At 41.2% G+C, this 24,703-nt stretch overlaps 2 protein-coding genes and 1 non-coding gene across 7 annotated transcripts; 1 reads left to right on the top strand and 2 right to left on the bottom strand.

Moving 5' to 3' along the window:
- Positions 1-246: 246 nt before the first annotated feature.
- Positions 247-318, bottom strand: TRNAE-UUC (transfer RNA glutamic acid (anticodon UUC)). The gene has a single exon. It is a non-coding gene; the product is annotated as a tRNA-Glu (tRNA).
- An 8,325-nt stretch (positions 319-8,643) lies between these two features.
- Positions 8,644-16,553, top strand: LOC115691905 (E3 ubiquitin-protein ligase RFI2). Its single transcript, XM_030618647.2, has 6 exons — positions 8,644-8,926; positions 10,252-10,421; positions 13,630-13,685; positions 14,997-15,022; positions 15,108-15,492; positions 15,862-16,553. The coding sequence occupies exons 1-6, from the start codon at positions 8,779-8,781 to the stop codon at positions 16,316-16,318; spliced, it is 1,242 nt and encodes a 413-aa protein (XP_030474507.2). The 5' UTR covers positions 8,644-8,778; the 3' UTR covers positions 16,319-16,553.
- Positions 16,554-17,597: 1,044 nt separating this feature from the next.
- LOC115691906 (serine/arginine-rich splicing factor SR30-like) lies at positions 17,598-23,114 on the bottom strand. Of its 5 annotated transcripts, none has more exons than XM_030618650.2 (14): positions 22,963-23,114; positions 22,185-22,282; positions 21,081-21,146; positions 20,884-20,958; positions 20,654-20,765; positions 20,524-20,570; positions 20,367-20,424; positions 20,235-20,284; positions 20,089-20,145; positions 19,905-19,981; positions 19,711-19,815; positions 18,296-18,329; positions 18,090-18,155; positions 17,598-17,913 (listed from the first exon to the last, which is right to left on the bottom strand). In XM_030618650.2, the coding sequence occupies exons 2-14, from the start codon at positions 22,269-22,271 to the stop codon at positions 17,869-17,871; spliced, it is 879 nt and encodes a 292-aa protein (XP_030474510.2). In that variant the 5' UTR covers positions 22,272-22,282; positions 22,963-23,114; the 3' UTR covers positions 17,598-17,868. The 5 variants fall into 5 exon arrangements, 2 of the variants coding, with proteins under 2 accessions (XP_030474510.2, XP_030474512.2); XR_008816035.1 differs by lacking the exon at positions 17,598-17,913 and adding an exon at positions 18,755-18,832 and having other exon boundaries at positions 18,128-18,155; XR_008816033.1 differs by lacking the exon at positions 17,598-17,913 and adding an exon at positions 18,424-18,827 and having other exon boundaries at positions 18,128-18,155.
- Between the last annotated feature and the right edge of the window lie 1,589 nt (positions 23,115-24,703).

Below are 24,703 nucleotides of genomic sequence, written 5' to 3'. Positions count from 1 at the left end.
AGAAACTTTTCGCATGAGGTTCTTGTATCATCATCTACTCAAGCATATATCTTTGGTCATCAGGGAAGGCAAAAAAAGACAAAAAGCTAAAAGAGCGGAAAAGAATTTATCATCTTTCGATCCATTTAAGGTCAAATTCTCAATGTGCACGTACGTAACCCCAAAACATACATTAATTTCCGTGAAAATTCAAAAATATGATTTTTAGGGGACAAAATATTACGGGGAAAGAAAAGACAAAAAAGGTTCCGTTGCCGGGAATCGAACCCGGGTCTCCTGGGTGAAAGCCAGATATCCTAACCGCTGGACGACAACGGATTTTATTATTCGTCAATGCTCTTTAATTAAATATACTCAATTATTTTTATTTGGGCCGACCAGGATGCAACGGATCGGTGACCCAAGGCCCATATAAAAACCCGATAGCTGCTTCAGTCCTGCGACCACCCTCACGGACTGATCACCTCCCTCTACTGCAACAATCCGCTTGAACAGAGAGCTTCTTCTGCTGAATTCCTGTTGCGTTGAATGTGCGAATTACGATGCTCGCTTTGGTCGTTCTCATGTGTTTTGATTTTCTTTTCCAGCAGTGTCCGTAAATTTGCGCTATAGGGTACATTTCGAATCCTATTTTCGCTCGCACGCCCGATTTCGTTCTAAATTCCTGAGTACGATTTCGTGGGTTTTGCCTTCTTTCTTTTGGTGGGGTGACGATAGGAAGAGCTGAAGAGGACTAATGTCTCGTACAAGTAGAGAAGATGGAGGAGAATCGAGACTAAGACTAAAAGCTCTGAACGAGCAACTTCCCCCCCACCACTCAATTTGAAATTCGATCGATTTGCACAACGGACTCGAACGGGCTTTTGCCTCCTGCTCTTCTCGAAGTTTGTTTCCAGTTAGAGAGATCCAGAGAGGCATCTGAGCGCTTTACCCATTTGATTCCTCGGGGTCCTCCTCGGCGAGGGAAGAAAAGACTATCTTATTCGCTTGCGCGGCAGCCACTATTGAGCAGGAAGGCATACGTGCTCGAGAGATTCCCGTCCCCCTCCGCGACCTAAAACGTCAAATCTGCAGCCGAGAGCTTTTTAGTTCTTGAACGTTAGGAACGGTCGGATAAACGACGACCCCCCAGGTGTAGTTCCTGCTCCCGACAGCAGAAACCCCAGAGCCCCCCCACTTGGCATACGGACAAAAAACCCCTTTTCCTTTTTAGGGACACGCGGCACGCGTCGTACCGTCATCGGCTTGCTAAAAGATGCGCGCTTTGCGTGGGGATCTCGATTTGGATATAGGATTCGCGCGGCGTCTACATGATCCGAGGAACCGGATCTAGCACGATCCGGGGAGCGTCCTAACGGTCTAAGATGTGGTAATCGGGTGGAGCGGATGAACAGACCGTGGTCCCACCGTGCGCGCTGAAGCTTCTCGAGTTTAGGGACTTTGAATTTACCCATTTTCCGTCGTGATTATACAGAAGCGTCGGATTATACGACGGCATTTATGGATGAAGGGTTGGGAAATTGCCGGTTGGTGAGGGCATCCAGAAAATGGACGCCACCTAATCGACGTCACGGGGCGCACGTGCGACCGTGACGTGAAATCGTTATATTTAAACCTCCGCGAATCTAGTACAAAACGCGTTTTGATTGCGAATTGTGAGAAAGAGAGATTGTCTAATGGGTGGGTCCTAAACTTGGAAATTAACAAGGTCAAACAACTCCACAAAATTTGTTAGAAAGCCACAAATTCTTCCCGACCGCCTTAAAGACTGCAAACTTTCAGTACAAGAGAAGAAAGAAACCATCAATGGAGTTAGATGCAAGCGTAGGGGGAAAAGGTAATACTTAAGACAGAATCAACACTAATGAGATTCTCCATTGATGTAGCTCATGAAAGTTTGGTGGTGTTGAGGTTGATGGCCATCATACCCAATTATCTAATTTTATTTTTTTGTCATATTGGTAGCTAATTATTTTGTCTGATTTAGCCAATTATTTCGTCTTGAGCCAAAATTTCCTCTCTTGCCCAATTCTTTTATTCATGTTTCCGATTTCGTAACTTGATTTTCAAGCGAACGATTGGACCTCAAACGTCCGTTTGTAGTGATTTTTACTTTTTTTAAAATTTTGCGGTGTGCGCGTTGCGACTTTATTTAATCCTCAATACTTAAAACTTTTGTGAAGTATAAATGTAGATATATAAATTCATAAATAAAACTTTTTAGATTTGAATAATATTTTATATCTTGGCGGAAGGGCAAAGAGTTCTGCTTTACTTTTGGTATGCCCCAACAAACATGCCTTTATTTATTTCCTCCTTTGAGAGGAGGGGGTGGGGTATAGAGGATGAGTTTGGCAATGCTTTGATTTTATACTTTACATTTAGACAAAAAAATTTTGACTCAAGGTGTTTAAAAAAAAGCAAATAGTATTTGGATAATTGATTTTTAGTACATTTTCATAAAGCAACTTTAAAATGAAGTAAGATTATAAAGAAAAAAAAGGAGAGGATAAGGGTAAGTCATGTCACGCCCCGACTTGGAATCACGATCGATGCTTGTTGATCGATCATGACCCGTTCGAGCCCGTGACTCGCGAAAATAAATTAGTACATCCCGTTTATTTTAAATACGCAAGCGGAAGCATTCGTAAACGAGACATCACAAAACAAACATCGCATGTTATATTTACATGGTTAATGCTTATTTTAACGAGGCCACTTTACGAGCCCTTGCAAACCACGCATGTATTTTACACGCCTATTTCAAAGGCATTTCTGAACAAGGCCGATTGTGCACAACAAAACATCGGCTTGGGGTAATCCTACTCCACTACTCCGTTTCCTCGCGCTTCCGTCTACTCGTGCTACTCTTCCCCGCGACCCGTCCATCTGGCCATCTCACATCCCACCTGCGGCTTGCCCCAGAGCCGGCCCGCCCATACTGTTGAAAGGGCCGTTGAACCCGCGCAGGGGTTCAACCCAATCTCCGTTAGCTAGGTGGTACCATGCCACGTACGTATTGGGGGACCAATTCCTCGCGGCCCTCATCCACCATCACGCACGTTGTAATCCGACAATAGGCGTGGCCTTCACGGGCATCAATCACGGTGAGCAACTCTGCTCGCATCTCTATGGGGTTGCCAAATCGGGTTGGGAGAAACACCATCCTACGGTCCTGAAAAGAGAAAACAACGGGGAGTGAGTCGGGAAATCAATAAGTGGACTCACCAATGTCAAGCAAGGATGAATCGATCGTCGTTAACACGAGTCGGCTCTTACCGCATCGGTATTGTTGGCAAATCAATAGCAAATGTCATGCTAAGAACTAATAAAAGAACATCGAGCATGGCTACCTTACGTGAACATCATAACCAAGCTCCGTTTTCTATATCGAGATGTGAACATGAAACACAAAATATAAGCAAACCGTGAGCATCAAGCACAAACATAAGAAAACCATGGAAGAAATCAACTATGATCAACCAAGTGACCAAGAGACGGTCCAAGCAATCACGTCACTACGCATCTCAACTTCCTTTCCCGATATTAGGGAATCCACTTACAGAACATAACACTAGAACATGTGAGAATAAAGAAAGCAAGTGACGTGTGGGTTGAGCACGTGAAAGGCAGGATCTCGGACGTGAGTTTCCTAATGGCCGAACAACAAAGAAGAAGAGGATGGTCGGTTGGTGTGTGTGGGCGTGAGGGGCTCTCCTTCACGTGGGGGCTTCCCGTATATAATGGTCCAATATTTGAAGAGGAAGCGAAGCCATAATTGTATGGCCCCTAAAGTCAAGTGAGTATTAATGGCATTTATGCACAATGGCCAAAAGAGTATGATGAAGTGATCTTGCCAATATCTAAGCCATTAAGGGGTTTTTAATGTGGCCTTATCCCATCTTTTTCACTTGGTCTCTCTCTCTCTCTCACTCAGCTCCTCCCCTTCCTTGGCCGAGTCTCTCCCTTGTCCCATACTAATTATTGGTGACCATGAGTCACCATGCTCCCATTATCAGGATAGACAACTCAGCTGGTCTCAATTATAAAGGGGACACCTAAGCTAAGTCTAATAATGGTGGCTTTTAATAGACATTTGACTTGGTCAACTTTTGTCTCTTAGTTTCTCTCTAGTTCTGAAGCATGTGGCCTTCTTTTAGTCCTCTACAAGTGATGGTTTTGCTCACAACTAGCTTGGACCAATCGGCTTACACGATATTGACGAATCAATGTCTAACTTGTAACCCCGCATTATACTTATTCCGTTACTTTTCCGAGGGTTTTTCGCGACAAAACACACTTATTATACTCGCTCGATCCGAGGTTTGCTGTAAGAAACTCTCCAAAAATGACCAAGTAGAACCATGCAAAAGTCCAAGTCTAACTTTGCAAGTTCGGGCCGGTTGGGTTGCCTAGGCGCATGTGCTGTGCAATCGGGCCTGGCCGGGCGCAGGGCTGGGCACACTGCCGAGCTGCACGAGCACATGGCCAGGCGCATGGCCGAGTGCACGGGCGCGGTGTCAGGCTACACGAGCGGCCCACCAAGCACGACGCTGATCCGCACGGACAAGGGACCGGTTCATGAGTCCAACACTTTCATTGGCTCATGCATGGGCACATGCATGACTCATGGCCAAATTCATTAGGCACGAAACTAGATCAGAGCCATATCTGACGGGCACATTGCTTGGCACAAGGGTCAGGCACAATGACTGACACACGGCCAGGCACGTAGCTGGTCCGTGATCTAGCTTACTGGCACAATGGCCGGTCATGTCCAAGCACAAGGCCTGGCCGGCACGGCTAGCACATATCCTAGTCCGCAGCCAAGCCATTGGGCTCGTGGCTTGGTACATAGCTCGTCCATGGCCTATCCGACTCGACGCGACGATCTGTGGCCGATTCGTGATCGGTCCACGTTTGAGTATCAACGATCTATGATCGACCATCGGTTGTCATGTAGTCTCGTGGAATCCAGTATCCCGGAATTAACTCATGGTCATCCGCGGCCGATGCATGACCATACGGAATTACCCGCAACCGACACATGCCGACACCGGACTGATCCATAGTTATCTCGATCCGTTCCACTAACGGTCCTTATGGTCGAAGGGTCACTCCGCAATCATATTACTCTAATCATCTTGCGTGATTAGGGAGTCATTCCACTGTTGATCCCTAGGCCAATTCAAGGAAAATCTTTCGATCGAACCATGGCCAACCTTCGGTACACTTGTTTCGACCATATTGTCCGTTCCATTATCAACCCTCGGCTCGAACTACTTGCCCAATTTATCTCTCGTTACCTTTGGCCATTGAGGTCCAAATTCGAGGATGTCACAAGTCCATTGCAATTGAGCAGTGCCATAACCAAAGATGCATTGTGGCAAGGGTTGTTGAAGCCTATGCATTGTATGCAAGGCGTCTCCGATATCACATGACTCCAGCTGAATCTGTCTTGCTAGATTGCGCAAGATCAATATTGCTTGGGATAGCAAGCCATCAACGAGTGTCGACCAAAGGTTGTGGTACCTCATTAAGGTGGCGTGGAGGTTGCTCGACCCAATGTGAGATAGATCTCTCTTGGGGCTCATGTGATCTCAACAAGGCGATGCCGGAGGTCAAATGGCCTCACCTCCAATGTCCATGTGGTGGCATTGCCACCAAATGTGTACTTGTTTGTGAGTGAAAAGTAAACGTCTCAAAATGATTTATAAATCCATTTCTTAACTCGTGTATCAGTAAATGGGTTATAATGGGTTAGTTATATCCAATAAATAGATCATAAATTGATATAAACATAATATGGATATTAAATGGGTCGTAAATGGGTTTACAACTTATTTAAACTCAACTCATCTCCCTCGCCCTCACTCACTCTGTACTCTCTTTTCAGTTTGAGTATGAGTTTTCCTAGATTGAGTTGAATATGTAAGTGTTTTAGTAATACGGGTTGGGGTCGGGTATGTGTCAGTAGATTTGCATTACATGAAAATGGGTCAAAACGAGTTAAATTGGTCTATTTGAGTCGGACCATTTTCGACCCGACTTATCCGTTTGACAGGTTTAGTGAAAAGTGGATAATTCAGACGGAGGGCAAATGTTGAAACACGATTAATCGATAAGGATAAAATGAAAAAAAAAAAAACAAACAAACAAAACTACCGCTTAAAGGGCCAAGGTGCTTTGCCGAGAACGCTTCAAACCCAAAGCAGGGACCTTCCTTCGGATTTTGACCATTATCAAAGGCAGCTTTAAGTCAAAATATTTTTGAAAAATGGTTAACAAACACCCAAACTTTGAAAAGCATATGCAACCCCATAATCATATCCATTTTTTGCCTTGTCCTTTCACTAAGATGAAGTAAAGAAAAATAGGAAAAACTAGCTATTATTCTTCAAAAGGCAAACAATGAAAAAAGAAAGAGAGAAAGAAGAGATTATATTAGAAGTTTGAATGATACATTTAAAAAAGAGTTAATATCACGAAAAAATAAAAGGTAAAATCTCAAACTGGTACATCCATCAATTATCATTTGTCATTTAACTCAGCAATTTGATAGTAAAATTAAACGGAGGGTAAATTTGTCACAAACGTATCTGTTTTGGATTTTTTGTGGTCAAAAAATTAGTTTGGGGTAAATTTGTTACATGTGTAAAGTTCGAGATTTTTCGTGTTATTAATCTTTAAAAAAACAATGGAAGAACAAAGGAAAAGGCAATTTAGCAATAACTTACACTATTCTTCATGTAAAAGAATTAGGACTAGAAATCAACAAAACAAAAGATTGCGGGCCGGAGCGGGACTTCCCGACGATGCCGATCACATACATCCTCATCTTGCTTTGTATGTGCAGCATGAAAGTTCATCCCTATCATTGTTCCTAAATTATGTCGATAGCTTTTCCAGATAATTATTTAGCGACGTTCATAGTCTGAAAACAAGTTTAGCTTCTTAAATTTCTAGTACGCTCAGCGCTTCAAGATATGCAAATTATTTGGAATGGATTGCTTAATGAGCACCAATACTAATTGACAAAACTTAATTTCTGTTGCCAGTAAAAAAAAAGGTTAATATCACCAAAAATCCAAAATTGGTATACCTATGATAATTTATCCCAAATTATTTTTTTGACCACAAAAAACCCTTCACCGGTACACTTGTAATAATTTTACCCAAAAACTAATTTTTTGACCATAAAAAACCTCAAACTGATATACCGATAACAATTACCCTTTGTTAATTTCCGTTAAATTTTATTGTCAAATTACTAAGTTTAATGACACATGGTAATTGATAAATGTACCAGTTTGAGGTTTTACCCATCTGTTTGTCACAAGTTTACCAATTTGTGATTTTTTATAATATTAATCCAATTTAACGGACATTAATGAAGGGTAAATTTATCACAAATGTACAAGTTTTGGATTTTTAGTGGTCAGTTCGGGTTAAAATTATCACAGGTGTACCAGTTTGGGATTTTTGGTGGTTAAAAAATTAGTTCGGGGTAAAATTATCACAAATGTACCAGTTTGGAATTTTTTATGGTCAAAAAAATAGTTCGAGATAAAATTATTACAAGTGTACCAGTTTGGGGGTTTTTTGTGGTCAAAAAAATAATTCGGGGTAAAATTGTCACATGTGTACCAATTTAGGATTTTTCGTAATATTAATCCTAAAAAAAATAGAGAATTGGAAAAAGAAAGACCGGGCCAACAGTAGTCAACCAAATTCAATCCGAACTCCACCCACGCAGAACCAATCCCGGCCGTCCAGCTGTCCACGTTCGGACAGCGCCCTCACCGTCCCCCGATCCCCCCAAATCCAACGGACACCGGAACCCACCTCTCGCTCACGTACACAAAAGTAATCCATAAATTCAAAAATGAAAAAAGAAGAAGATGATAACGACACGTACCGTTTTTGAACTTTAACCTAACGATGTAATGTGATCCCCGAAATTTTAATTTGTTTATTTTGATCCCTGAACTTTAACCTAATATTCAACATGATCCCTGAAATTTTAATTTGTTGAATATCGCCCCTGAACTTTGGGTACATGTTCAATTTAGTCCCTGAACTATGTAAAAATATTTAACGTAGTCCCTAAATTTGAATTAATGAAATGACTATATCGAACATTTTCGTGTGATTCAAGGACTAAATTAAACATATACAAAAAATTCAGGAGCAATATTGAATAAATTAAAAATTTAAGGACCGCATTGAATATTATACACACGGGGCCAAAGTTCGAGAATGGTTTCTTATCATTTTCTTTAAAAAAATAAAAAATAAAAAAAAGGGGGAAGAAGAAGCAGCAGAAATAAATAAATAACTAGAATAAAAACGGAAAATGGAAATGAGAAATGGGGACGAGAGAAAAGTCGCGAACCAGACGAACCAACCAAATAATAATTAAATCCCGAATTCAGCGACTCCTTCCTCGTTTCCATGTTCCTCTCCTCCCCCCCCCCCCGATCGTTTCACGCATCTCCCCCTCTTCCATTTCTCTCCCTCCCTCTCTCCTCCTCCTCCTCCATCTTCATCATCTGACTCCTCATCGTTCGACGATCTCCCGTGCGCAATCGCAGGCCGGGGAGGCTTGATTTCCGCCTCAATTATTCCGGCAGCCTAGGCAATCGGATTAGGGTTTCCTCCTTCTCCTCTCTCGGGAAAGGAACGACGTTCGGTGAGGTTGTTGGGTTGGGTCGGTTGATTGGTTGGTTGGCTGGTCGGTCGGTTTGTTTTTTTTTCCGCCCCCTCGAGGGAGAGATTATGGGGTTGAAGGGCGACGACGACGTGGCGGTCGACGACGGCGACGGCGGAGGCAGGTCGGTGTCGTGCTCCATTTGCCTCGAGGTCGTCATCGACAATGGGGATCGGTCGTGGGCCAAGCTCCAGTGCGGTCATCAGTTCCATTTAGGTGAGATTCTGAGTTTCGGGTCGTTCTTCTTTCTTTCTCGGGGGGATTGCATCTCTGAGATCCGATCTGCTTGAAGTTTGTTCGTTTTTTGTTTTGGTTTGGGGGATTTCTGGATGGGCTTTGAGATTGACTCCTGTCGACTGAAATTTTGGCGAATGTCAATTAATTGGGCTGCGATTAGATTGAGGTCGATGGCTCTTGACGGAATATGCGATTTTTCTTTCTCCTTTATTCTTTGGCTTTGAGCATTCGTGCTTTGATGAGTTTGGGATGATGTGATGAGTCGATCGGTTTATCGAAGATTGAATTGGTCCTTGCATCTTGATCTTGAATTAAGAAATTTACTTGGAACTGAATTAGATCGATTAAATTTGGTCAAATGGAGAGAACTATACCACGACAGAAGGCGGACGCCCTGGATGTTAATAGCGAGTGAAGTTATGCGAGTCTTAAATGTTGCTTGGTGCATCGGCTGCGAAGATGGAATTTTTTCTTCGCAAGCGGTGTTAATCAGGATCAAGTGGCCACACATTAGAGTGAATGGCTATTCGCTTTCGTGTATGAACCTTAAGATGCGGATTTGCTCCAAGTTTCGGAAATCTTCTTTGAGTTGTGATGGTTTTGTGGGTGCAATGGAAGTTAAGAAGTTAGATTTTTCCCAGCAATGGGAAAGAAAAAGATAAGAACCTATGAATCTGTATACCGCCTTTGAAGTGAAACTTTTCTTTCAAAGCGTGCGGTCATACTATTTAATGATTTATCTGATAACAATGACAAAGATCCTACTGATGTTGAGAGCTTTATTTAGGAAGACGGGGTGGATCATTCTTAAGTTTGGATGCCAATTGCTTGCATGATGCCGGATCCTTATCCATTGAGTGAACTAGTCATCTCATTTGTCGCAACAATTCTTTTTCGCTTATGATTTTGACTGATTTTTAAAACAAATGACAACATCTTGCTGAGAGTTCAGAGCTCTAGGGCAGTGAATCTTTTTGAAGTGATATCAATGGCCTGCATGATGCCTGATCTTGTGGTCCAGCTCAGTTGGAGTCATTTTGGTTTTCTATTGGCAACAACAGCCTGTTATAGTATATGATTTTGACTGATCCTTAAAACCAGATATGGTTATGTAGGTTTACTTGCTGAGAAATCAATCATATTCTAATTGTTGGAAGAAAGCTAGCATCTCAGATGAAATTGTTTACATCTTCTGATCAGCAAAATGCTCAATCTCTCTTCTGGTCCACATATTTGTTCTGATAGATGGAGCCTTTTTTTTGAAGTTCTTTTTATTCATTGTCTTTCAATTCACCTCCTTTCAGATTGCATTGGTTCTGCATTCAATTGCAAGGGTGCAATGCAGTGCCCAAACTGCCGGAAGACTGAGAAGGGACAATGGCTTTATGCTACTGGTTGCCGTTCACTTCCTGAGTTTAGCTTGGATGACTGGGCCCATGAGGAGGATCTATATGACTTAAGTTATTCTGAAATGGTAAAGAAGCATTTTAATTATGATACTATTCCTCATTTGTTTTATTAATGTGCGCACTGTTATTATTAATTTTATAATGGTTAATGCATTCCTTCATACTCCTTATTGTTTCTGTTCAGGCTTTTAGTAGTTTTGGATATCGGCTTCCCTCTCTCTTTGTTTTTTAGAGTCTGTTTTTTCTTAAGGAAGTTCCGCCTTTTTTTATTCCTTTTAATTAGAAAGCGCTGCATATCCTTCTTTTAAGGCTTATGTATTGCTGCCCTACCTTACAGAAGATAGCATTACCTTACTGTAAAACAAACATAGAGTAAAATTATTAGGCGACATCGTATCGAATTCCAATACATCAGATGTACATTTCAGTTGGTTTATATGTATTTAATACACCTGATCATGGTTACTTTGGAAGTATTGCTCCTCTAATCATTCTTAAGAAAGGAATTGAAAGAAAAAAGGCCATTGGCCCAAATTAGTTGGCATCAAGTTTAAGAATACCATAGTCGAGATTTCTCTCTCTAATGGGATTTATTGTTCGTTTACTGCAAGAGAATAAGGAGAAGTAAAAGTATACCTCCTTTAATATCCATTACATTCCTTTCTTCTTTGGAACCTATAAAACAAAGTTGCGCTGCTCTCTTGAGTTTTCAATTGAAGGCAAAGGAAGTTTGTCATTTACCTATGATACTTGTTGCTTGTGTAATTAGTAGATCATTAGCAAGTATCCTGCATCGCCCTGAATAATATCTCCCTTCAGAGGAGGTCTCTACTTTTTGAGGCTTTAAGAAATTGAATTTATACTCTAGTAAATTAAGATTTGGTTTGGCAAAGAGGTACATTAAGTGATGTGAAAGACTTAGTATATTGAGTGTTTACGGGCCAACATATTAAGGGAACTCGATGCGATACACATAATTGGTGCTCGAAACTTGGGATTGATCTCGATTTCAATCAAATATAAATTTTGTTTGACCTTGACTCAAACGAATGATTCAATATTTGACACGACCCAAGCAGACTTAATATCTGGTGTAAAATATAGAAAAAATGTACAGTCTTTGCCATTAAATTATACTTTTGATTGAAAGTTAGACGTCATTTTCGAAACCACAGTCTAGAAAACAATTTCAGTCGAGCTCAACTGGCTTGTGTGTGGCTCAGCTTGTTTTCACCGAGTCCATCTTGTGGTCAACCACACAAACCAGTATCTTTTTTAGACTATCAAATGTGTTCTTTATTTTTTGAATCTCTAGCAGTCCTTTAGAGGTGACTTTGAAGTAGAGACTCATGTCATGCTGTAAAATGGATTAGTTGCTCCTCTTGCTTCATGCGATGGTGTCACGAGGCACCATATAGTTAGCTTCACCTAGGCCAAGTTTTGGTATTGGTTCCAGTTACTCTTTTTATACCTGGAACAGACGGCCGGTTCAACTGGTTGAGCTGGGAGCTCTCTGGCCATCCTCTTAAGTTATTTCTCGTATTGGCTGCCGGTTCATTTGGTGGATGGGCAAACTGGACTGGTCTCCAAACTGGATTTAGCTGGGTTTGACAGAAGTGAGTATTGAACTAGATGTTTTTTTTTTTGGTCGAATAGTATTGAACTAGATTTGAGGAGCGTTATTCAGGGGCTTTTCCATATGGGCTTGAGGCTACTTTTGTATGGAAGTGGGTCTTTCTTCACTTGTTTGGCTGATGTCATGATATAGCAAAACAATTTGTAATATTGGAGTGAGGCTCGAACCTTGGAACTTTGGGATAACATTCACGCTATATTACCATAAGAATGGGTGTGCTTCACATGTCCATTGGTCTAGGGACAGACCTGCATATTGAATGGCAGAGGCTTTCGCTCCCACTTACTATTCTGATAGTTAAAAATAGTCGAAGGTTTGTGAGTTATTCTTGATTTTTTGACCTAAAAAAAATAAATTTTGCTATCATTGAGTTTCCTAAAAGATGCATAGCTAAGCCGATATTTAAATTTTCAATTTCAATTTGTCCCCGCAAATTGTAAACCTTTTTAACAATTTGGAAATACAAATTAGCTTTTGCAAGGATTTTAAAGTGTGAGAACATTACTTTTCTTTGGATCATAATGAGAACACTACTATATCACCTGAGACAATTACACTTGATTTATTCGTAGTGTGTGACTACATTACTTTTCTTTGGCTCACGGTGAGAACACTACTTATATCACTTGAGACAAATACACTTGGTATTTTTGTATCGTTTTGGTAAAATTTTTCCCCACTGAGAAAAAAACTTTGTATCTGTCCCTGCATTGGTCACAGATGTTATATTTGTATTTTTTATAGATAATGATTCAGCATCGGTTGAACCACCAACTGGCCACTTCAGCGGTTCTTTGATATGTCTGGTTTTGATAGCTTATGTTCCGTTTAGTGGCCATACATAGTGGAAAGAAGTTTTGTGGGATTGTACTTTTTAATTGTTCGAGCATCTTCTATCCCTAATAACTGGAGTTTGGTTCTGGCCAGGGCTAAATTGGGAAAACCTTCTCTTTTGGGCTTGCATTGTTAGGGGCAATCCTTTCTCTGATGAAAATGTATTTCTTTTCATCGAGAAGCTTTGAGATTAAGACATGTGGTCAGAAGGACTTTTACACCATATTTGGGAAGAAGAGGGAAGAAAATGAGATAAATTTCAGATTTTTGCTCTCTCTACTCACAAAAGTTTGACTTTTTTTCATTTTCCATCCAAGTTTTGTTCTTCCTCTTTTCTTCATTTTCCAAGCGTAGCACTCAGAGTTCATTCCTTTATTTTGTACCATGGCTAGGATGTATTCAGAGTCCTAGAGCGAACTAAGTTGACAGGTTTGCGAAGGGCTTCTAAAATTTTGCAGACTTTCGGTGGTGGCTTATAGCTCCATGTTTGTGTCCTGATTCTTTTACTGCAATAGTTGGCTCTGAGGATTCAGTTAATGGATGGAAAAAGATGAAATTACTTGCTTGAGTGGTCTCCTAATTTTACTTGAGAATTGCGAAACCAATTATAATATCTGTCTCACTTTCAAATGATACCTGGTTATCTTGCTGAGGAGGGAACTCAGTGTCGCGACCATTCTTTACTAAGTAGTCATGTTCTCAGGACATCCTTGCACTTTGTGCATTTATTTACGGAATTTATCGTTATATTTTTCTTTCTCAGTGTTGTCTGATATTGTTTACTCTGTGGGATGTCATTGCAGACCTTCGGGGTTCACTGGTGTCCATATGGACAATTGGCAAGGCTGCCTTCTTTTGAGTAAGAGTTTTTGGAGCTCTAATGCTTACCTCTTATTATTTATTAATCATTTCTCTGATTACCTTTAAATTCTCTTTTTTTGACATGGAAGAACATTCCCAAGTTCCATGCTTGTAAGCAAGAGCTTTTCATGGTTATTTACTCCGCATGGAAACATTCATTACTTCAGCAGGAGTAGCGCACATTTCACAAATTGTAACAGGAAGTTCCTATAAGTAAAAAAAACTGTAAATGCACTGAAAGAAAGGGGAAAAGACCATCTCAGCTAATTTCTTAGTGGAAACCATTGAAAAATGGCTGTCTAATGTTACAAGGCGCATATATTCGTGATCAGTTTGTACATAGATAATTTAATTGTTAATTGCTTTCTTATGGGAAAAGCGGAATGCATTGATCAAAGAGTTGGAGCATCAGGCTAGATAAAATTAAAACCTAGCGGTGAGGATGCAAATGATGAGGTTACATCTTTGTAACTGTGGGATGTTGTTGACGGATTAGGTGTTGAGAGAAGGAAAAGAAAGCGAGTAATAAGAAGTTGGTGATAGGTGCCCTTTGATCTCTTCTAGTGCATGACTGATTAATTGTTTTTGGATTGTAAATTTATTCTCTATGCAAGTTTTTATCAGGCACTAAGCAGGATGTGCTTACGCATTACCCATAGCAACTGAGTGTTGGCAAGTAGAATTCCAAATTTAATTTGCGATTGATGAATGGAAGGATGCAAAGTTGACTTCCGTGGAGTTAAGTAGCAGAGTCAATACTTAGGGTGTTGTCGACAAGCAGTTACTCCGTGAGGAAGATAGGTCGGTTTGGAGTTTAATTTTTTCCCCCTTTTCCTTTTTTATTCAAACAGAATGAATGTTGTTGAGCTACGAGACTATAACAAAGAATTGAACTGAAATAAACTGTAAATCTGCTTTCTGTTTGTACTTATCTGTTGAGTAGATAGGTCAAGAGCATATCTTAATTTAGTCAGGATCACTATACTTTAAGTCAAACAGATAGAATTCATCTTGTGATGGACTGGACATATCTGTCTATGGGTCTAAGGCACCTTGTGAGTCAAGGAGAATGGAGTGGCCTACTCGTGCATGTTTGTCTTTAGGGTCTTGTACCAATAAACCATTAACACGACTTTAACCTTATTAATTTCTTAGTGGGCTTAGTGGGCACATGTCAATCTCTCTCTCTCTCTCTCTCTCTCTCTCTCTCTCTCTCTCTCTCTCTGTGCAGTAAGAACTTCGGAAATTTGTTCTTCTTGTTACTTTTCAGCATTTTATTTATCTGATATTCAATATGATGTTTTTGCAGTGAGGGGGAAATTTCGGCACCTGCATGTAAGATTCTCTTGAACATCTTGAGCAGTAGTTTTCTGAATTTTAAGTTGTGGAGGGTGTGTTACTTATCAATGCCGAAATGCAGATAATGATCTCCGGGTGCATCATACTATGTTTTCTGAGCAATCTTCTGTATCATCTGCTGCTCATCCCTGCCCGTACATCGCTTATTTTGGACCTATTCACCCCTCCACATCTAGTTCGAATGGGAGCATCCCAGATGGTACAAACTTTAGTAACCCTTGGAATGGCCCATCATTACCTAGTGAAGTTCCAAATTCTTATGCCTTTCCCGCCATGGATGTTCAATTTCATAGCTGGGACCAATCTCCTTTCTCTACCAGCAGCAGACGTATTGGTAATGCTGATCAACCTTCAATTCCGCCTAATCCTGTTCAGAGGTCCTCTAGGACAAATTCTGACACAACAAGACCAGCATCATTTATGCATCCGTTCCTTGTTGGCCACAGGTATGTATTTGAGAATAATGCTTAGAGTGCACTTCTCCTTTTAAAGCAAAAATGCTATTAAAATTGGTTAGAGTCGCTAGGATTGGGAATTGGGAGACTGACTGGTTTATCTGTCACCAAATAATAGTCTTACTCTGTAGCTGTAGAAGGCTTAGTTTCCTTGGATTGTTGAATAGACAGGATTATAATTATGTCCTCACAATTAAGAAACTGTTTTGAGGTAGTCCACTTAGTGGGCTGCCAGTTATATTTGGCCTTCGCTGAAAGATCACCAGGTTAAAGTTGACTAATCAATTGAGTGATGGTACCAAATTACCACGCTTAATTGCTTAAGCCTCATCTATAATGGGAATGTTCAAATTTCTACAGTTCTGGGGCTAGATCTGGGAGCTCAGTACCATCATCGCTGATTCCTCCATATCCGGGCAGCAATGCTCGAGCTAGAAATAGAGGCCAAGCTCTGCAGGCATTCTACCAGCAACAACCTAGTCATTCTCGTACGCCAATAGCTCCAGGGACTCGGCGATCTACAACTCACAGAGGAATGAGTCACATGGGTTCAGTGGCCTCATCGTCATCTGAACAGAGCAACGGCTTCTATTTTATCCCGGCAAGTTCCTCAGGCCCAAACTTCCAAGAACCTGAAAACCCCGTGTCAGCTCGTTTTCATGCGTGGGAGAGGGATCATTTGCAGTCATATCAACCAAGCCAGGTTGAGAGAGAGTCCATCTGGCATTTCCACCAGCCTGCAGGTGGATCAGAATCAGGAATCAGGTCCAACAGCTTCCGCCTAAGGCACGGGTCTGAGAGGACTCCTCACTCATAGACTTAAACGTTATCCCTTTTCCCCGGTGAAGCAAAAACTGCAAGTACTATGACTCAGAACTGATATGTATGCTTGAACAATACTTCATGCTTGCTGTCTGTGAGTCCTGTTCCAATCAGACTCAATCTGTGGAGTGGCCGAGAAAAAACAATCTTTTGGTAGCCACGTCCGTGCCCACGCGCACGTAGTGCTGTGGTGGACTCTTTAAGTTTCTTTAAATACTCTTCTTATTCAAGATCTGCCAAAAAGAAAACGAGATAAAGCTCTGAGAACGGCCAGTGTCGGACCTAGTCCCGGAAATTTCCAGCCTGATCATGGAGTCGAGGAAGCATTTTGTATGTGCTTGCGAAGTGGTAACTCCTCGCAAAACTATGTCGATTTGGGTGGGCATAAATGCTAGATCTATCCCAGGAAAAAAGGCTAGAATATACCCACCCGAGGACTGAGTTGGCCAGAAAAGGCCTTGGAAGTAGTTCATATGGGATGTTGCTTGATCTATGTTTTGGGGTATTTGTGATTTGCAAGTTGTTTGAAAAGTGCCCTTTGTTTGCAGATCAGGGAAATAAAAATGAACTCTTATTGTGCAGTGATTTCTACGTCAACATTTCTAGCGATTCTATGCCTCCTTTTTCCTTAATTGGCCTTTGGTGATAATGTGAATATGACGGAATCAGATTGATACTGCTTTCCTAATAGCTATAGTGTTGTGCTCCACGACCAACAAGATCGTTCTCGGACCAGTAAAGAGGACTCAAAGAAAGCAACTTCAAGATCTCGAAGTTCCGATGACATCAATTAGAAGTAGTGGATAACATTTGTTTCTAACCGTTCAGGTTTCTTTCGGCATGGCTACACCTATTCCTCGCTTCCTCACGCCTTTCCACGACACCGAGCGATCAGCTCTCGCGTCGAATAAAGTCAAATGAAACTACAGAGAGACCCGGTCCCTTAACTTAGCCCTCGCGAACCTAATTTGCTAAAGATTGGACCCCGAAGTCATAACCAAGGTAACAAGGGACCCCTACCTATATTAACTCCAAAATCAAGATACGTCTTTATCTTGGCAAAACGGACCTAATCCAGGAGGAATATGGTTTTCTTCCCCAACAAAGGCAGGATCGACTATCGAATAGCCAAATGACTCGCAAATGCCGGATTAACCAGTGTCGTTCCAATTTTTTGTATTCAGCAGAATCGCAAGTATGTACCCCAGAAACAGGTGGCCAACCAAATCTCAAACTAATCTCAGAAAAGCATACTTTAAGGTTGTGACATGACATGGGTAACGGACCATTTTAATGATGTCGCTGACTCCTAAAGATAATACTGAGTATAAAGTCTGTTCGCCAGAGCAAAAGAGTAACTATACGTATGGTGCAATACATAATTTGCCCAATGATACCGAATCTGTAAGCACACTCAATTTGTCATCAAACGGACAAAAGCAAAATCTATTCATCTAGCTCGCATTTCTAGGATCTTGGCCTTCAACCAAGAGACGATATAACTTTCTCCCATCCCAAGAGACTGGGAGAGTCGGAAAGCCATTCTCAATAGTATTCCCTAGAGTCCACCGAACGGCTTCGAGATCGAACCTGACAAAACAAGACCACAATCAGATGCAACATAGAACCCACTTACATCGCGTAAATGCATTATCAACTGTACATGAGTATATGAGGTGCGCGCACATGCGCGTGCACGTGTGTGTGTGTGTGTGTGAGAGAGAGAGAGAGAGGGAGAGAGAGAGAGAGAGAGAGAGAGAGAGTACAGAAGGCAAGCGAGATCCAGATAAGCTGCTTCCTGGGCTTCGACCTGCACGTTTTCCGCGAGGAGCCTGTACAAGTATGAAAAGATAGCTGAGAATAGTGTCAACGCAGCATATGCGGAAGCATATCAACTCAGATTTCAATTTCCTTCACACGCACAGCTTCCCAACAGGGAATAAAAATGAGCTCTCACTAATATTTCACTTACAGGTGACAGCGGAGTTCTTGATCTTGAATGAGATCTGCAAAAGTGTCCAGATATTAATACCATAGTAAACCACTTAAAACACTTTGAGACCTCTGAGTATGATCAGGCTCAGCATTCAACAGCCTCACGTTTGACATAGTCAAATTTCCATAGAGAACCCAAAGCATTATCCTCTTCCAGCAGGAGAAGAATAGATTTCCTTTCACTGTCGCTTACACTACAATAAACCTAAATTTTTGAGTCACCGACAGAGAGTCAAGCCTGGTTTCTGGATGTTAACATGCATTGCTGATCCGTAATACCAGCTGCATCGCATTAGAATCTATCTTGAAATCATCACATCCACGCACGACAGACTCAGAGAACACCCAGTGCCAGATGGCATGCCATGTTTTACTATTAATTCAGCATTGGTGTAGTTCCAGTTCTGTAGCCACTCATTACAAAACAGGATTTTACCTCAACAACTTACAGAGTAGCACCACATCCCATGAAGGTCCTTATGAGGGATCCCCAGGATGCCAGAAGATTCCTGATCTAGCAAGCAAACATGTCAAGTCTCATAAACAAAAGGCATGACAAGGGATTAGCACGGTAGTTTCCTATCTCCAGAGTCCAGTCCAGGGAAAGAAGTTGCAATGAGGAAAGAGGGCAAACAGTAGAATGTTTTCGAGTGGACAAATTGAAATGGACAAAGAACACTTCAGAATTTTTTGCAATGGCAAGCCAAGATTTAAGATAACTTTTAGACTGAATGCTGAAAGGTTGAGGATGAATCAAATTGTCTGCAAGTGTAATTCCACCTTGCTGGTAAAGCTCAATGCTGAGTGATATGAAGACACAAAGGAAACTGCGTAAAAGGAGTTGGAAGAAAGCAAAATTACTATCCGTTGAACGAGAGCCCAAAACCAGCTCAAGGAGTACCACTACTCACTCAACTGAGTGCCCAAAACCAGTTCACAAATCACCAAACAAATACATGGCCAAGAAAAGCCAAGCGCAGAATGCAGTTTACCAGACCAAGCACCAAATCAACTGAGATGTTTTTCCCCATAAGAATTATCCATTTCATATTTAGTAGGACTAAAATAAGCTATCCAAACAAGTAAGTCGGCCTGGACGATCTCAAACCACAAAATTGTTGGAAGAAAATTCTGATCCATGAACCACCACCTGCCGAAAAGAACTCAAAGGCAATGAACAATACTGACTTCCCAGTTAGGTTGATCTTTCCGTCCCTCTATTCCATAGTTCAGAGAAATCTTTTTGGAAAGCAAAAAGTGTAGGATGACAAATAAGGAAACCAAGGGAAAGCTACTAATTTCAACGAATTTCAGCCATACATGCACTCAATCTATAGAAGGAGTCTGAAAATCGGAGTCAACTGAAATTGAAATATTATGAAGTTAACTTACCTTGAGTAAGAGCGAGCATAAGACCCTGAGCGGGATCTAGAAGAGACAGACCTTGCTGGAGATACTGATGGAGAACGTCTTGAGTATTTTTTCCTAGGAGACCTACTGCAGAAGCATGCTGAGTCGACTCAGTCACAGTACATCATCGTATTTCTTCAGTAATTGTCAGCTTTGCCAAGATAAGTGAGACAAACCTTCTGCTTCTGTCACTGTAGCTAGGGCTGCGACTGGGACTCCTAGAGTAACTCCTCCTTGAATCATACTCTCTTACCTGCACAAATACAACCAAGAGAGAAGGAACCATTTAAACATATAAACTGCACACAAGATAAATAAATTGGAATTCGTCACCTTGAAAAGAGGCATGGTTCACTCTACCCGTATATAAGCCCGACTGAAGGCATTCCTGAATAAAGTGTCATCAAGTTTCTTGATCTACATTAAAACAACATATAATGTAGATTGTTTGAAGGAACTCTTCAAGGTAAAACAACATGAGATGGAATATTCATTAGACAACTCACGGCATATTTCATGTCATCATAGTTTGTGTAATCAACAATTCCAGTAACACCTGAAAAATGTATATCACGTGATATTAGCAAACATTGATGATAAAAAGAATAAAGACATTTACAGAGTTTTTTGCTGCATACCATCACGATCACGGAATACTTCAGAAAAACAGACATCTCCTGCCCGACGCATGTGATCCTACTCATTGGATATATTCTCGGTATAAGTACAGTTACCAAATCCAACCAATAAGCTGAATCTTATATATAAAACATATGACATCAAATGCCATCTTACCTTCAGGTCCTGCCATGATGCCGAAGAAGGCAATCCAGTGACCAAAACTGCAATATAGATTATTAGCGTTTTTAAGTTTCAATCTGCTAGGCTGTGTTTCTACAAGGCACCATATCAAGAAGCTACATACCACGATAGTCAGAGTGCCTGCCAACTCCTCCACGGCTACTTCCGCTGCCACTGTAGCTTCCATACCGGTCCACAGATGAAGAATATCCTCGCCCACCATGTGCCAGCTCAACCTGCATAATGCAAGAAATTGATATTACGCTTCTTTTCTGCCCATGCAGAGTAGTAAGACAGAGAAAGTTCTACAGAAATATAAACAAAATATGTAGAGTGCCAAGTCAGGAGACTCACTCGCAGACGGTACCCATCAAACTTACATCCATCACGACCACGAATCGCATCTTCAGCATCACGAGGGTCTTCAAACTGTATCAGCATAAAAGTCCATCAATAACACGGGAAAGATCCGATGTATTAGGAAAACTTATGCAAATATTCTTAAAAGCAACAAAAAGATAATGCCTCTGACATTGGACTTCAATCCTCACCTCAACAAAAGCATAACCTGGTGGTCTGGGAGGGATCTTCAAATCAATGTCGACAATGGGCCCATACTGTAAGGAGATTGTCAATCATGAGCGAATAATAGAAATCAAAATGATCAGAACAGAGCTCAAGAGACAACCTTATACTGAAGCTGTCAATAGGATGGTCACAAGGTAGTAGATTTAAATGTTCCTAAGGTATGACGAAATCGACTTGGAGCATTGGAAGCACCACAATTTGTCAATTGTCTTTGACGAAATATTCAAAGGAGCACTTTGCAAAAAATAAGAAGAAGTCTCAAATCTCAATAGAGGAAAACGTGTTTATAGAAGTCTCTGCAACTTTTACACAATGAAAACCATTTTATTTGCCGGATTTTCAAAGCAAGTGTTGGGCACATGATAATGGGAAGCTCCAAACAAAAGATGTTCTCAGCAGTCATAAGACTCATTACAACACTTGAATGAAGATTGTCACTACAGAAGATCATGTAGCAGACAAAATTTTACAACTGGGCAATTGCACTTGAAAATCCTGGATAAATATTTTGAAGAGTTTTGAGATACATTTCCTTCCTTTGATCTATTCTAATAGAAGCTTCTTCTTTATATTTTGTACATTTGTAGATCACAAATAATTTTGCTTGTTTTCAAGTGCAAAAGCCAAATATTCAACAAGTATAGAAAAAAATAAAATAAAATAGTGTGCGGAATAAGCTTTTTTCCTGATTGAACTCACAGAAACTCCCAACCTTCATGAAGGGTTACCACTTCCAAAGGGTAGATGCATAGTTCGGATGTTGTATCAAGTGAAAATTCCTAAATATGTGTCCATTTATCTAGTTGCCAATAAAAAACAGCTCCAGCTCATTAATCTTAATCATATTGATGTACTTCTCAACCTTACATTCGATGATCTACGCAATGTGCATTTGACCTTTCTAAGTAAATAAAGAAAAAAAGGAAAAAGTTCAACGTGGCCAATGCACATATTATGCATACCCACAAAGTAATATCGACAATTTTTAGACAACGCTCATAGAAATATTAAATTAATAAAAAAATCCATGCTTCACAGAATCTTGAGAAGAGGAGTAGCATGGCCACCTTGTAGAACAAGTCTTCAACTTCTCTATTCCGGACATCCCCCGGCAGATTCCCGACGTAGATTGTGCAGCTAGAACGGCGGCTCATTTTCGCTTTTCCTGGAAAGAGAAAGAATTTACCACATCAAGAAACACACATCCTCTACCGAGCAACTCGCATCATCAAATCAAGCGCCCGATACCAGTGTCCACGAAGTCTCATCTCGTCCGTAGCAAACCTCATCACCCAACAAATATTACACGCCTTCACCAACCTACCCCCCAAAAAGCACAATGCACATACAATTTTCTTCCTTTTTCTTTTTCAAAGGAAGGCCACAATGATGTTCGAATACATAAATATCAAACCACGCATTCATCTACCGGCTTAAACTTTTAGCACAATTAGCAAAAGAACACTATGATCACCCGAAACAAAGTCAACCGCAAGTTGAGAAGACGAAAACAAGCGAAGAACAATACACGGGCCGATGATCTCAAAAAAAAAAAAAAACGCGACGCGGCACGGGATCGGACTAACAAGCCGCCGGAAATCAACACGAAAACCGGACAGCTCAAAACCGCCGGACCTCGGCGCCGACAGATACTGACGGAGAGCTTCGGAAAGTTCCAACTTCGAAGCAGGAAACGAGAGGGGATGAAACGCCCGACGGATCGCCTCTACCCAGCACGAAACCGAGCGACGATACCCATCAGAACCGAGAGGGAATTCCGTAGGCTTTTTGAAAGCACGAAGAGATGCAAGATCGCGCGGGATCGAGGAGAGACGAGGGCGTTACCTGCACGAGGAGGTCGCGGAACTTGGCGAGCTGACGTTGATTGTTGGAAGCTTCGAGAGACGATGATGATGAAGAGGAAGAAGAAGGAGATGAAGAAGAAGAGGAAGAGGAGGAGGAGGAGACGTATATAACCGGAGCTTCTGGTAAGCGCGGGCGCTCGCCCTCTCCCGGCCGTTGGATCGTCCAGAAACAAACGACACGTGTCGCCGTCTTTACGTTTGTGATTCGTTTTTCCTTTTTTGTTTTTTTTTTGGGGGGGGGCGAAAATGGTTCGTGCTGGCATTATTGAAGCTACTGGGCCCAACAAAGCCCAAATAAATTTATGGGCCCAGCCCAAACCTTGCTCATACGATCGCAATGTGGACGTAGCCCAGTGTCGTTGTGAGCTTAGATGGGTAGGGAGGGGCAAATACTTGTGTGGGACCCGGCCCACGTGGAATCGGCGAAGGATGACCGCCGTTGTGGGACCCATGTGAGGCCCACATAATCAATGACCGAGATTAATGAGCCCCCACCGGTAGGGGTGCCAATTGGTTTGGTTTCGGGTTTTTGAAAATCCGAACCCAACCGAATCGAACCACTGCGCGTACGCTTGAACTGAAAACCCCGGATTAGATAAGAAAATCATGTTGAGGTTTCTCGTGGTGATTTTGAGAGAGGTGAGAAAGAGTATTCGGTTTTTATTGAAAATTTTAGTTGGTTTGGTTAACCAAATCGAAATAACCCAAGCCGAAAGAAAAGAACAGTTATTTTTTCATTATGTGAACTGAAACTCGAACTGGTTCGGTTCGGTTTCGATTTCGATTTGATTTTTGACACCCCTACCCCTAGTCGTGCATCGGATTCGAGCAGGAACTTGCTGCAAGGATGGCAATTCGACTTCCTGATGGATGCTCATGATTTGTGGGTTTTTCGAAACTAGAGGTAGGGCCAACCGAATATGTTGTCATGCAAAAGGAGTGGGGCAAGGATGGATCTAGTCGTGTTCGCCACTGAGTTGGCCCCCATCTTCCACCATAACCCTTTTTACTCGTAAAATCAATGCTTAAATTGTAAGATTTATACAACATGGATCTTGATGATACTTCTTTGTTGCAATTTGACCAATCAGTTTTTCTTGCATCCTAGAAGAGTTAGAAGTTAGATACTATACCAGCAATTAATTATTTTGATCCAATTCTATTCAAAATATCTCATTAGAATGATTTCTTTTTCTTAATGGGATTGTTTATAAAGGTAGCATAACTAAAGTTGCAGATACAAAATGTAGCAAAGGAACTAATAAAGAGAGATTAAAAGGGATTTTTCAAGTCTTGGATTTTGTGTAATATAGCGTTGTAGATTCACAAAAGAATAAAGTAAATCCAGTCACGTCAAGGAATTCTTGAAGCAGCTCTTCACATTGTAGTAAAAGCAAGACTTGCAAGCGGATCGACTCGCTAAATTTCTATTGAAACAGGATCGGCACAAGGAAAAGCGATTGTTGTACGAGGATGTTAGGAGCATCCCGAGAAACGTCCAATTCGTAATACGGCACGACTCGAGAAAATAATAAGACACAACTTTGCATCCAATTCAATTGGAATAGTATCCGCAAAGCTCGATTCAAATGAAAGATACAAACATTTAGTTGTAAGATCCACATGTCCTCCCTTATCATATTCAATGCCCTTTGAAGAACACAAACATTATGATCATTAGCTAGTCATATGATCTTCTGCCCTTTGCTTTTGCATGCAGA

This window comes from Syzygium oleosum, unplaced genomic scaffold (genome assembly GCF_021117445.2).
Source record: "Syzygium oleosum isolate NSW1041296 unplaced genomic scaffold, Sole_v2.1 Sole_v2.03, whole genome shotgun sequence".
NCBI classification, from domain to species: Eukaryota; Viridiplantae; Streptophyta; class Magnoliopsida; order Myrtales; family Myrtaceae; genus Syzygium; species Syzygium oleosum.
This window is presented reverse-complemented; position numbering and strand designations above follow the sequence as displayed.

Coding starts and splice junctions, on each gene's coding strand:
- LOC115691905 (XM_030618647.2), top strand. CDS start 8,779: ATGGGGTTGAAGGGCGACGACGACGTGGCGGTCGACGACGGCGACGGC. Junction 8,927..10,251: donor CGGTCATCAGTTCCATTTAG/GTGAGATTCTGA, acceptor ACCTCCTTTCAG/ATTGCATTGGTTCTGCATTC. Junction 15,023..15,107: donor GGAAATTTCGGCACCTGCAT/GTAAGATTCTCT, acceptor GCCGAAATGCAG/ATAATGATCTCCGGGTGCAT.
- LOC115691906 (XM_030618650.2), bottom strand. CDS start 22,271: ATGAGCCGCCGTTCTAGCTGCACAATCTACGTCGGGAATCTGCCGGGG. Junction 20,425..20,523: donor CATCATGGCAGGACCTGAAG/GTAAGATGGCAT, acceptor TCCAATGAGTAG/GATCACATGCGTCGGGCAGG. Junction 18,156..18,295: donor CAAGAACTCCGCTGTCACCT/GTAAGTGAAATA, acceptor ATACTTGTACAG/GCTCCTCGCGGAAAACGTGC.